The sequence below is a fragment of the Anomaloglossus baeobatrachus genome, chromosome 4 (genome assembly GCF_048569485.1).
Source record: "Anomaloglossus baeobatrachus isolate aAnoBae1 chromosome 4, aAnoBae1.hap1, whole genome shotgun sequence".
Lineage (NCBI taxonomy): Eukaryota > Metazoa > Chordata > Amphibia > Anura > Aromobatidae > Anomaloglossus > Anomaloglossus baeobatrachus.
In genome coordinates, this window is record NC_134356.1 from 615,400,469 (window position 1) to 615,414,629 (window position 14,161).

Consider the following 14,161-nt stretch of genomic DNA (forward strand, 5'->3'; position numbering starts at 1 on the left):
ACACTACGCGCTGTCAAGATTCTATGGTGCCGGTGGTGAGATCTGGTGGTTTTGTGACTGTAAGGGTATGTGCGCACTAGGCGTTTTTTTCACGCTGCGTTTTTATGTGCGGTTTTGTCTAAAAAACGCACCCGCGGCTAAAAAAACGCGGCAAAAACGCATGCGTTTTTGCCGCGATTTGGTGCGTTTTTGCTCACTGCGTTTTTAATCAGTGCACAATGCCATTAAAGATTGTTGATGAAAAAAAAAAAAAAAAAAAAAAAAAAAAGGTCTGATGTCATTTCCTTCTTCAAAATGTTCATTGTATGCAGGAGAGCAGACAGCTGCAGAACTAGTGTATGCAGGAGAGCAGACAGCAGCTGCAGAACTACAAGTCTCAGCATCCTCCATTCACTAGTGTATGCAGGAGAGCAGACAGCAGCTGCAGAACTACAAGTCTCAGCATCCTCCATTCACTAGTGTATGCAGGAGAGCAGACAGCAGCTGCAGAACTACAAGTCTCAGCATCCTCCATTCACTAGTGTATGCAGGAGAGCAGACAGCAGCTGCAGAACTACAAGTCTCAGCATCCTCCATTCACTAGTGTATGCAGGAGAGCAGACAGCAGCTGCAGAACTACAAGTCTCAGCATCCTCCATTCACTAGTGTATGCAGGAGAGCAGACAGCAGCTGCAGAACTACAAGTCTCAGCATCCTCCATTCACTAGTGTATGCAGGAGAGCAGACAGCAGCTGCAGAACTACAAGTCTCAGCATCCTCCATTCACTAGTGTATGCAGGAGAGCAGACAGCAGCTGCAGAACTACAAGTCTCAGCATCCTCCATTCACTAGTGTATGCAGGAGAGCAGACAGAAGCTGCAGAACTACAAGGCTCAGCATCCTCCTTCCAGGACTGTATACAGTTTTTTGCCCAAAAAGAAAAAAAAATTGACATGGGCTTCGCCATATTTTTGTATGCTAGCCGGGTACAGCAGGCAGGTACGGGCTGCCCCCAACCCCCAGCTGCCTATTTGTACCCGGCTGGGAACCAAAAATATAGAGAAGCCCTTTTTTTTAATTATTTCATGAAATAATTAAAAAAAAAAAAAAATGACGTGGGCTTCGCCTAATTTTTGAGTCCAGCCGGGTACAACTAGGCAGCTGGGGATTGGAATCCACAGTGCAGGGTGCCCATGCTTTCTGGGCACCCCCACTGCGAATTGCAGTCCGCAGCCACCCCAGAAAATGGCGCTTTCATAGAAGCGCCATCTTCTGGCGCTGTATCCAACTCTTCCAGCTGCCCTGAAGCCGGGTGGCTAGCCGGGTAATAATGGAGTTAGGGCTAGCTGTATATTATCAGCTGGCCCTAAGCCCGAAATTCATGGTGTCACGCCAATATTAGACATGGCCACCATGAATTTCTAGTACAGATAAAAAAAAACCACAACACACAGAAAAATATTTTTATTAGAGATAAAACACAACACAATTAGTGACTCCATCTTTATTGAAATAAAGAACCCCCCTCCGCAGTAATCCTGGGTTAGGGTCCCGCGCCGTCCAATCAGGATCCAATATCATCTGATCGGTTTGCTGGAAGGCATACCGATCAGATGATCTGTCAGGTTCAAGGATGTGAATCACATCACACATCAGCTGATTGTATAATCGGCTTTTATACAATCAGCTGATGCATCAGTAGAAAAAAAAAAAAAAATAATACTCACTTATGTGCTGTGCTGATTACCGGCAGCTCCTGGAGCGATCGATTGGACAGGAGTCTGATCCCGTCCGATCGCTGCAAGAGCTGCCGGTAATCAGCTGATGAAGTCCCCTGACGGCAGGATCAGCTGATAGCCGGCCGGGCGCCCGCGTCACCGCGATCAGCTGATGCGTCAGGTGACTGCATCAGGTGATCCACCGCCAGGTCCTGCAAGCAAGGTCCTGCCCCGGGGAGACTGCACACAGCCAGAGCGGCGGGACCGGGAGGAGCTGGGAGCGGGCATGGCACCGGGACCCTGCGGACAGGTGAGTATATATGACATTTTTTTTTTTCTACTGTTCACTTTGATTTTCGCCGCTGCCTCCACCTCCCGCCCAGACATGGCGCCGCACGGAGCTGACATGCACAGGACGGGAGGTGGACGCGGCGGTGACGGTACCGGGAGGATTCACGCTTCTGTGTTTACCAACAGAAGGAATCCTCTTCCTGTACACGTCACTGTAGTACCCACCCCTTGCGTTTATAGCTACGTTTTTAGTCATAGAAACGCGGCTATATGCATTTTTCATTGCGTTTTTAACATCTCATTGAATTCAATGGGTGAAAAACGCAGTGAAAAACGCAGAAATAATTGACATGCTGCGTTTTTGTGGTCACCACAAAAACGCAGCTAAAAAAAAAACGCTGTGTGCGGACAGCACTTATGAAAACCCATTGACATTGCTGGGGAAGCAATGTCACTGCGTTTTCAGCACAAAAACGCGGTAAAAAACGCCGCTAAAAACGCGGCAAAAACGCCTAGTGCGCACAAGGCCTAAGGCGCACTAGGCGTTTTTGCCGCGTTTTTAGCGGCGTTTTTTACCGCGTTTTTGTGCTGAAAACGCAGTGACATTGCTTCCCCAGCAATGTCAATGGGTTTTCATAAGTGCTGTCCGCACACAGCGGTTTTTTTTTAGCTGCGTTTTTGTGGTGACCACAAAAACGCAGCATGTCAATTATTTCTGCGTTTTTCACTGCGTTTTTCACCCATTGAATTCAATGAGATGTTAAAAACGCAATGAAAAATGCATATAGCCGCGTTTCTATGACTAAAAACGCAGCTATAAACGCAAGGGGTGGGTACTACAGTGACGTGTACAGGAAGAGGATTCCTTCTGTTGGTAAACACAGAAGCGTGAATCCTCCCGGTACCGTCACCGCCGCTTCCACCTCCCGTCCTGTGCATGTCAGCTCCGTGCGGCGCCATGTCTGGGCGGGAGGTGGAGGCAGCGGCGAAAATCAAAGTGAACAGTAGAAAAAAAAAAATGTCATATATACTCACCTGTCCGCAGGGTCCCGGTGCCATGCCCGCTCCCAGCTCCTCCCGGTCCCGCCGCTCTGGCTGTGTGCAGTCTCCCCGGGGCAGGACCTTGCTTGCAGGACCTGGCGGTGGATCACCTGATGCAGTCACCTGACGCATCAGCTGATCGCGGTGACGCGGGCGCCCGGCCGGCTATCAGCTGATCCTGCCGTCAGGGGACTTCATCAGCTGATTACCGGCAGCTCTTGCAGCGATCGGACGGGATCAGACTCCTGTCCAATCGATCGCTCCAGGAGCTGCCGGTAATCAGCACAGCACATAAGTATTATTTTTTTTTTTTTTTTCTACTGATGCATCAGCTGATTGTATAAAAGCCGATTATACAATCAGCTGATGTGTGATGTGATTCACATCCTTGAACCTGACAGATCATCTGATCGGTATGCCTTCCAGCAAACCGATCAGATGATATTGGATCCTGATTGGACGGCGCGGGACCCTAACCCAGGATTACTGCGGAGGGGGGTTCTTTATTTCAATAAAGATGGAGTCACTAATTGTGTTGTGTTTTATTTCTAATAAAAATATTTTTCTGTGTGTTGTGGTTTTTTTTTATCTGTACTAGAAATTCATGGTGGCCATGTCTAATATTGGCGTGACACCATGAATTTCGGGCTTAGGGCCAGCTGATAATATACAGCTAGCCCTAACTCCATTATTACCCGGCTAGCCACCCGGCTTCAGGGCAGCTGGAAGAGTTGGATACAGCGCCAGAAGATGGCGCTTCTATGAAAGCGCCATTTTCTGGGGTGGCTGCGGACTGCAATTCGCAGTGGGGGTGCCCAGAAAGCATGGGCACCCTGCACTGTGGATTCCAATCCCCAGCTGCCTAGTTGTACCCGGCTGGACTCAAAAATTAGGCGAAGCCCACGTCATTTTTTTTTTTTTAATTATTTCATGAAATAATTAAAAAAAAGGGCTTCTCTATATTTTTGGTTCCCAGCCGGGTACAAATAGGCAGCTGGGGGTTGGGGGCAGCCTGTACCTGCCTGCTGTACCCGGCTAGCATACAAAAATATGGCGAAGCCCATGTCATTTTTTTTTTCTTTTTGGGCAAAAAACTGCATACAGTCCTGGAAGGAGGATGCTGAGCCTTGTAGTTCTGCAGCTTCTGTCTGCTCTCCTGCATACACTAGTGAATGGAGGATGCTGAGACTTGTAGTTCTGCAGCTGCTGTCTGCTCTCCTGCATACACTAGTGAATGGAGGATGCTGAGACTTGTAGTTCTGCAGCTGCTGTCTGCTCTCCTGCATACACTAGTGAATGGAGGATGCTGAGACTTGTAGTTCTGCAGCTGCTGTCTGCTCTCCTGCATACACTAGTGAATGGAGGATGCTGAGACTTGTAGTTCTGCAGCTGCTGTCTGCTCTCCTGCATACACTAGTGAATGGAGGATGCTGAGACTTGTAGTTCTGCAGCTGCTGTCTGCTCTCCTGCATACACTAGTTCTGCAGCTGTCTGCTCTCCTGCATACAATGAACATTTTGAAGAAGGAAATGACATCAGACCTTTTTTTTTTTTTTTTTCATCAACAATCTTTAATGGCATTGTGCACTGATTAAAAACGCAGTGAGCAAAAACGCAGCAAAAAACGCACCAAATCGCGGCAAAAACGCATGCGTTTTTGCCGCTTTTTTTTTAGCCGCGGGTGCGTTTTTTAGACAAAAACGCACATAAAAACGCAGCGTGAAAAAAACGCCTAGTGCGCACATACCCTAAGTATGCAATGTACATACTTCCAGCTAGATGTGCGCAGCCTTGCTCAGTTCACAAAATCGCCTGCTCTGGGCGCAGGAGAATCCTGACAGTGCACACTGCGAGGATTCACAAATCTGCAATTATGCAGCCGGACTGCAGACTTTCATGCCAAACCTAGACAATTTTGCAGAAGTAAAGGTGACAGCCTTGGATCAAAGTTGATGGCTGCTCACTCTCCCCAGTCTCACAAGCTCGTTGCCTTGTAGTAACCCTCGACTCTACTCTATCCTTCAAGCCACACATCCAAGCCCTCTTCACCTCATGCAGACTACAACTCAAAAATATCTCCTGGATTCGTGCTTTCCTTAACCAATAATCAACAAAAACATTAATGCATGCCCTCATCATCTCTCGCCTCGACTACTGCAACCTCCTGCTCTGTGGCCTCCCTTCCAACACTCTCGCACCCCACCAATCTATCCTAAACTCTGCGGCCTGCTTAATCCACCTCTCCCCTCGCTACTCCCCAGCCTCGCCACTCTGCCAATCCCTTCACTGGCTTCCCATTGCCCAACGACTCTAGTTCAAAACATTAACCATGACATACAAAGCCACCCACAACCTGTCTCCCCCTTACATCTGTGACCTAGTCTCCCGGTACATACCTGCACGCAACCTCAGATCCTCACAAGATCTCCTTCTCTACTCCTCTCTTATCTCCTCTTCCCACAATCGCATACAAGATTTCTCCCATGCCTAACCCAAATTCTGAAATGCTCTACCTCAGCACATCAGACTCTCCCCTACCGTGGAAAGCTTCAAGAGGAACCTGAAGACCCACCTCTTCCGACAAGCCTACAACCTACAATAGCCCTCAGTCCAGTAGACCACTGCGCAACCAGCTTTGCCCTCACCTATTGTACCATCACCCATTCCCTGTAGACTGTGAGCCCTCGCGGGCAGGGTCCTCTCTCCTCCTGTAGACTGTGAGCCCTCGCGGGCAGGGTCCTCTCTCCTCCTGTAGACTGTGAGCCCTCGCGGGCAGGGTCCTCTCTCCTCCTATACCAGTCTGTTTTGTACTGTTAATGATTGTTGTACGTATACCCTTTTTCAATTGTAAAGCCCCATAGAATAAATAGCGCTATAATAATAAATAATCCTGGGAGGACACATGAAGAGCTGCTAAAGCTAATCCCAATATGTTCCCTTAATGGTCACTTCAGTTCAATGTTTATTAAGGGAAGTGAAGATACATCTCATTAGTATTGGTTACAAATTGACTTTTTTTTTTACTCCAAGTTACACAAGACTAACATGCAGAATACAAAGCAAAACACTAACCGCTCAGACAAGACTTCCCATCTGCCAACACCCCAAAGTCTATATATAACCCTCTGCAGACACGTGCTGGCCTCCTACAGCAGCTTTCATTAGGGTGCAATGGCGGCTTCCTTTTCAGCTTTCCATATGTAATGTGTTAGGCCATATGTCATTTTTCTTGCATTTTATGGGGCTTTGATGTGTTTGTTACAGATGAGGCTCTTAGATGTCTTATAGGAGCAGGGAAGATGGAGACAAATGGGTAAATTAATGTCAGCATTTTGCTTTTCTTTAGAACAGGTCCAAGGTCTTTATTTTTTTCCCTTTTGCAACTTGTTGCTTTCATCTTCATTTTGCATCTTGTCCACAGAAACTGGACAGATCCAGAGAGGCGTTTTTCCGACAGCAGATATCCTCACTTCAGCCCATGACTCTCCTTCTCCAGATCAATTGCTATAATGTGTAGTGGAGAAATTCAGGATAAAAATCAAAACTGCTGTAAAAATATATGATGAATCCATCATTTTCTCCCTGCAGCCACTATCACAGCATGGAAGTTTTCACGCACTACGACCTCCTGAGCTTGAATGGGACCAAGATTGCTGAGGGACACAAGGCCAGCTTCTGCCTGGAGGACTCAGAGTGTGAAACAGGTACAAGCATCATTTAATTTAGCCATTAGTAAAGCTCTTTCATTTTTTTTAACACAGAATTGAGCAAAGCAAAGAAAAAATCTTTAGCTGAGGGTATGTGCACATTTTTCATGTCAGTCTTGATGAGCCGTGCCGGGTGGAGTGCAAGGCTCCTGCTTCCAGAAGCTGTGCCCCACTCTTGATAAATGAAGACCGGCTAACTTTGTCGGACCTGGCCAAAAATTGGCCTTTAATTACTAAAATTCACAACCATGCAAAAAATTATGTAACTTTTTATGCCAGAATTATGGCATGAAAGCTTTGTCAAACCAGGGCTGAGATTTTGGAGCAAAATAATCCCAAGTTTTGGAGAGTTTATGCTCTAAAAACTCAGCAAAAAGACTTGGGCCCCACGTCATCAAAACTCTACACCAGAACGTTACCAGACATAGCTTTGGAAAGTCACAAAAGGTTTGCTCATTACGTGACTATGAAAAGTTGTGACATTTGGTGTTTTTACTCCATTTTTGCCCATGTCCAACAAAGTGGGTGGAGCAGGGGCATTTTACAGCACAAATCTTAAACCAGAATTAGACTGGATTAAGATCTGTGGCCAGGGACATGCTGTGCCTTGTATTGATTCTGGCACTTTACACATCACCCTGCCCCCTTTTCAAGACTAGAGATGAGCGAACCCGAGGTTGAGTTTTCGAACTGAACACAAACTTAAAAAAAAACAGGGTTCGGATGCTTTCGGTGCGAACTTAACTCGCACTAGCATCGCTGTGCTCAGGTACGCTTGGTGCTCAGTCATGTGCAAGATGCTGCCAATCAGTATTTCGGAACCTCCTCGGGGCAAGTTCGGACACATGGAAGTTTCCTTTCTTTGCTGCCAGTTGAACGAACTTCCAAAAGGTTCGCTCATCTTTAATCAAGACCAGTGTGAAAAACACCAGTCTAGATGAATCAGGGCCTCACTGTGCACAGATCCTTAGGGGAAGAGTCTTGTGTCTTGGATTCTCCACCTGTAGGCAGAAGACCTCATCTAGGTCTCCAAAAAATCACCTACCCGCACTCTCGTGTCACACCAGCTCATCTCTTCCTTCCCCTGTCTCTTCAGATACACAAAAGCAATATGTATGCGCTAATTTTGGAGAACAAGGGATCAGCGTTGGTTGTTGGGACGTCTACAGACATGATATTGACTGTCAGTGGATTGATATCACAGACGTGGCTCCTGGAGATTACTTCTTCCAGGTAAGTTGCACAATGCTACTCCTTCACAGCATCATATTTCAGAAACTAAATAGTCTCGAATTGTTGACCCACATAGAAGTATCATTTTTAATTGTCAATTTATGCCATCTTTGTTGGTGCGGACATAACCAGCATGTGTGGCTGCTACTTCTGCTGCAAATGCAAGGTAACGTCTGGCAGTCACGTGGACAATCTGAGTCCTCCATTTGAGCACCGCTGCTTTATACTATACAGCTAGAACGCTAGTGACATAGCAGCACCAATTACTTAAGGTATTGGGAGTCTCTACACTAAATGTAGAGTCCAACATGTATTACTGGCAAAATCCACAACGTAGCCCTAGAAACTTTTAGAATGTTACAGAGAGATGACATGTCATGTCCCAGACAGAGCCATGTAACAATAAACACTCCTAAAATTGTCAAATAGAGTTTAGCTAAAATATTTTCACCACCCTCATCCAGCTCAGTCCGTACAGATCACGGTGGTCTTCACTTCTGAGCCTGGCCTCTTTGGTGCTCCTTGGTCTTAGTAGGACCCCCACAAAGTCATGCTGCAACGCACGTCAGGAAATTGAGTGAGACCTAGTAACGAGGCCTCACGTGACGAAAAAAAAGAAGACAGGATGGCGGCCGACTATCCTAATCTGGTGGCAACACAGGATGACGTACAGGGGTAGCACAAATCTTTTCACTCATCTCTTGTGCCAAATCAGCATTGCAATGTAGTGTTCTAGACCCTGCCATGAGAATCCCACCCGCCCACGTCAGGCTGAATATGTGGTAACTGTGAGAATCTGTAGAGTTTACACAATACTGGCACATCCCTTCCTGTAATGCTGCTGCTCACCCACATATTCCCCGATTTTGCAGCCATGCTTTGAACGGCCGCCTGTTCAGCAATATCTTATAACTACTTCCTGCATTTCATCCTTAAAACGTGGATAGAAAATGTGACAAGGAGGAGAGCGTTTCATTGGAATTCAGCTACTTCACCAACAAGAAAAAAAATTATAAATTCTTGGAAAGTGACCAAGAGACACAGCTGGATGTCATACCATAGTCAGGAAAAGTATTACTCATTTTGAAGACGTCTTGAAACTTTCCTGCCTTTTTTCAGGGTCACAATTTAGTAATTTGTTAAGCTTTAGCAGAGAGGGACGTGCAAAAAATTGAGTTTATTGGCTGAAGAACTTACAAAGACGTGATGTAGATAAAGCAGAGGTCTGAGAGGTTCTCTGTGTCACATGGTGAAGACACACCAGCATTTAGAGACTTTAGTATGTAGCACATATCATCATTGGTCAAGATTATCATGGTCCCCTGCTCAATGCGCCCTGGTCCAGTCATCTACTTGCTCGTCCTACTACCATCCAGTAGAACGGATGCTGGCCCTTGTGAGCTTGAAATTAATGGTAATTTGACATTCATGGTCCAAATCCAGTGTGCGATGTCTGAACGGACCACGACTCTCAACCCAAACTCAACAGCTTCATAGCCATAGAGTTTGGACTGGTTTCCTGACTTGAACCATGAATGTTGATCGTGTGGACAATCAGAAAGTTGTGTTTCATTCTGTATATAGACCGCAAGGCCCGAACCGACCGCGGGCACCGGATCAGAACTAAGCCTCGTATACACTTAGCAGGCAACTGAGGAGGCTTATGGTCAGTCCGGTCATTACGGTCTATATCTAGACCATGAAAGCTGAATGACTTCCAAAAGGACCAAATCAAAGGATACTTTCACACAAAAGTATCTGTGGTGCAAGTGTGCAATAGACCGCACACGGGCCATTTGGTTTCTATGTTCTTATGCCCATATGCAATTTTTCTCGTGACCCTTAGGTCCACATAGAAAAAAAAATACCCGCAGCAAGCACTAGTGTGACCCTATGTACCAGACTAGCGTATGTAAAAGTAGACAGCTCGGACACCTGTCTGCTATTCAAACAAGCACATGGCACAAGTCCTATCCACAATTGATGACTAGGACTTGTCCGAGAGCTTCAGCACTTGTCTGAACTTATTCTAAAAATGGAAAACAGACTGTAAATTGGCCAGAAAAAGCCCAAGTGCCATCAGTTATGCTTGACCTCTTCAAGACATTCTCCGTACATGTACAGCACAACCAGCAAAAAATATATATTCCCATTTAAATATTAGTTTTAAAACTAAGTTCAGATTACCCCCCTTTCACCCCATTAAGAAAAAATAACTAAATACGTGTAATGTCACCACATTTAGAAAAGTCTGATCTTGCAAAATTTTTAAGATAATGAACCTAATTGGTTAGCACAAAAAAACAAACAAAAAACCCCCAAAACAAATAACAGGCTAAAGCTGGTGTCACACACAGCGACAACGACGTCGCTGCTACGTCACCATTTTCTGTGACGTTGCAGCGACGTCCCGTCGCTGTGTGTGACATCCAGTAACGACCTGGCCCCTGCTGTGAGGTCGCCGGTCGTTGCTGAATGTCCAGCTTCATTTTTTGGTCGTCACTCTCCCGCTGTGACACACACATCGCTGTGTGCGACAGCGAGAGAGCGACGAAATGAAGCGAGCAGGAGCCGGCACTGGCAGCTGCGGTAAGCTGTAACCAGCGTAAACATCGGGTAACCAAAGGAAGACCTTTCCCTGGTTACTCGATGTTTACGCTGGTTACCAGCCTCCGCTCTTGCTGCCAGTGCCGGCTCCTGCACTGTGCACATGTGGCTCCAGTACGCATCGCGTAATTAACCCGATGTATACTGTAGCAAGGAGAGCAAGGAGCCAGCACTAAGCAGTGCGCGCGGCTCCCTGCTCTCTGCACTGTGACATGTAGCTGCAGCACACATCGGGTTAATTAACCCGATGTGTACTGTAGGAGAGCAAGGAGCCAGCGCTAAGCAGTGTGCGCGGCTCCCTGCTCTCTGCACTGTGACATGTAGCTGCAGCACACATCGGGTTAATTAACCCGATGTATACTGTAGCAAGGAGAGCAAGGAGCCAGCGCTAAGCGCGGCTCCCTGCTCTCTGAACATGTAGCACAGCGACGTTATGATCGCTGCTTCTGCTGTGTTTGACAGTTAAGCAGCGATCATAACAGCGACTTACAAGGTCGCTGTTACGTCACCGAAAATGGTGACGTAACAGCGACGTCGCTGTCGTTTAGTGTGAACCCAGCTTAACGGGAGGAGCAGAGTACAGCACCAGATTTGGCATACCTAATAGATGTGCCACCTCTGGGGCGACTGAGGGCTGCTATTTTTCGGTTGGGAAGGGCCACATAACCATGGCCATTCCCACCCTAAAAATATCAGCCTCCAGTTGTCTGATGCCCTTGGCTGGTTTTGAAAAAAAATGGGGGGAGACCCTACACCGTATTTTTTCAAATAAAAAAAATCATTAACGTGGGATCCCCTCCATTTTTCAAAACCAGTACAAAGAACAGCAGAAGGGTGCAGCCCGCAGCTGCTGCTGTACTTGTGCTGGTTATGAAAATTAGAGGGAAACCCATGGCATTTTTTTTCTTAACATCTTTAATTCAGCTAGGTAGCTTTTACATGGAGAGATTGCTAAATAGCTGTATCTCCCTCTCATTTTTCTGGCTTTGCACATCTTTTACGCATAAACCGTACATTTCAGTATGTGTTTTTTTCCTGGGACCGCTCATACGGACGGCCATATGGATGTCCAAAACGGACCGTGGAACGTGTTTTTTTTCCCGCCCACACAGATGTGTGAAGGAGCCTTAATCAGTCAAACCACGGCGCCATCTAGTGGTCCACAGCCCTGTCATGTGCGAATTACAAAACCCCGAATGTAGCTTTTCACTTTATGCCATGTCTACATTTTTGTTTCAGGTTGTAATTAATCCGAATCAGGAAGTTGCAGAATCCGATTACACCAACAACATCATGAAGTGTCGATGTCGATATGACGGCCAACGTATCTGGATGTACAACTGTCATATAGGTGAGTGTGTGGAGCTAGCCATGCTGTGTGCTGCGGCTCCATCCGTTACATGGCCACATTTACGGACCAGTCCTTTCTCTTTCAGGTGGATCTTACAGCACAGAGACAGAAGAGAGGTTTGAACACTTCAGTGGCCTCATAAACAATCAGCTGTCGGCTCGGTAGAATCAGCAGAGGTGCTGTCATGTCTGCTACACCCAGGAGAGAAGAGGAATATAGCCTCAGGTCTTCCAGACGGGCCTTAGGGAGGGTGGTCGGTGGTCTGTGACACCTGTAAAGTGGGATGCATGTGGCACATTCTTCTGGCTAAATTTTACATTCCCTGGTCAATTCCAAAAGAGCAAACCCAAAGTGATCACCGGTGTGAAAGAACTTGTTTTGACGTCATCCCAACCGATCCCCTCTGTGTCACGATACAAATATACAGTGTGCGTGTCACATAGCCACGGGATCGCCAGGCCACGACACTGAGCGCAGGAGTGCCACAATACTTGCAGAAAGACACTACTAGAAATCCCACTTAATCTAGGGCCTGAGAATGCGACAGCCTAGTACTGCAGCGACAGATCTACCATCTGCTGGATTTACCTTCTTTGCTGCCAGGCCAGACGTCTTTGCACTGTAGTATGGTACGGACCAGTGACCGCGACAGAAGCAGCATGGACTATCGAGGACTGCATTATTACACCCGATCACCTTCTCTCCTTATGGGACCATTGCATCCTCACTTCATGGGTGCCCACTTGGTACTTATGGTGCTATAAACTCTTCTACCAATGGGTCTCCCAGCACTTTGCCGTTCTCCAGATTCCAGTTCCATGTCTTACCGAGCCAGACCTGCTCCTATGTGACCTATAGATCCAAACTGCGGTGTCTATACTGTACTCACGGGCCAGAAAATAACAGACCTCCCTCTCTCATCACTACCAGCTACCACCATTTAAAAAATAAAAAGGCCACAGTGTCCACTCAAATATATATATATATCCTTTCTATGTATGTCTAGGAATAAATTATAACTTATTATTTACACTCGCTTTTCATCACTATGCTTCACTCACTGAGCCGCTATAGCCAGAATCAGGCTGCCATGTTGCCTTCCCCGACCCTGTAATGATGGGGGGAAATAAATGTGGTTGTGACTAGATGTGTATTATGTCATACAGACTGAGATGGGAATGGAGATACAGCTGTATCTTAATAAATTAAATTAACATTTTGATGATATTCTATTTCAGTAATTCAATACAAAAAGTGAAATGCATATATTAGTCATTACACACAGTGGGATCTATTTCACGTGTTTATTTCTGTTAATGTTGAGGATTATGGCTTACAGTCAATGAAAACCCAAAAGTCGTTATCTCAGAAAATTAGAATAATTACCACAAAAAACCTGCAAACGCTTCCTAAGCGTTTAAAATGGTCCCTTAGTCCGGTTCAGTAGGCTACACAATCATGGACAGATGTCCAGAAGGCAGTCATTATCACACACTCCACAAGGAGGGTACGCTACAAAAGGTCATTGGTAAAGAAGCTGGCTGTTCACAGAGTGCTGTATCCAAGCATATTACTGTAGACTTGAATGGAAGGAAAAAAAGGTGCACAAGCAACTGGGATAACCAAAGCCTTGATAGGATTGCTAAGAAAAGGCCATTCAAAAATTTGGGGGATATTCACAAGGAGTGCGCTGCTGCTGGAGTCAGTGCTTCAAGAGCCACCACACACAGACGTATCCAGGACATGGTCTACAAGTATCACATTCCTTGTATCAAGCCACTCATGACCAATAGACAACGCTAGAAGAGTCTTACCTGGGCCAAGGAGAGAAAGAACTGGACTGTTCTCAGTGTCCAAGGTGTTTTCAGATGAAAGTAAATTTTGCATTTCATATGGAAATCGCGGTCCCAGAGTCTGGAGGAAGAGTGGAGAGGCCACAATCCAAGCTGCTGAGGTCTAGTGTGAAGTCTCCACAATCAGTGATGGTTTGGGGAGCCATGTCATCTGCTGGTGTAGCTCCATTGTGTTTTATCAAGACCAAAGTCAGCGCAGCCGTCTACCAGGAAATTTTAGAGCACTTCATGCTTCCCTCTGCCGACAAGCTTTTTGGAGATGGAAACTTAATTTTCCAGCAGGACTTAGCCCCTGTCCACACTGCCAAAAGTACCAATACCCGGTTTGCTAACCACAGTATCACTGTGCTTGATTGGCCTGCAAACTCGCCTGACCTAAAC

General features: G+C 46.4%; 1 protein-coding gene across 1 annotated transcript in view; it reads left to right on the forward strand.

Moving 5' to 3' along the window:
• Positions 1-12,957, forward strand: part of LOXL2 (lysyl oxidase like 2) — a 128,853-nt gene extending 115,896 nt beyond the window's left edge. The window contains exons 11-14 of the mRNA XM_075346252.1: positions 6,618-6,733; positions 7,833-7,969; positions 11,816-11,927; positions 12,013-12,957. Coding sequence (XP_075202367.1) covers positions 6,618-6,733; positions 7,833-7,969; positions 11,816-11,927; positions 12,013-12,092 — 445 coding nt within the window. The 3' untranslated portion in view covers positions 12,093-12,957. The remainder of the gene's footprint in view (positions 1-6,617; positions 6,734-7,832; positions 7,970-11,815; positions 11,928-12,012) is intronic.
• Positions 12,958-14,161: the final 1,204 nt, after the last annotated feature.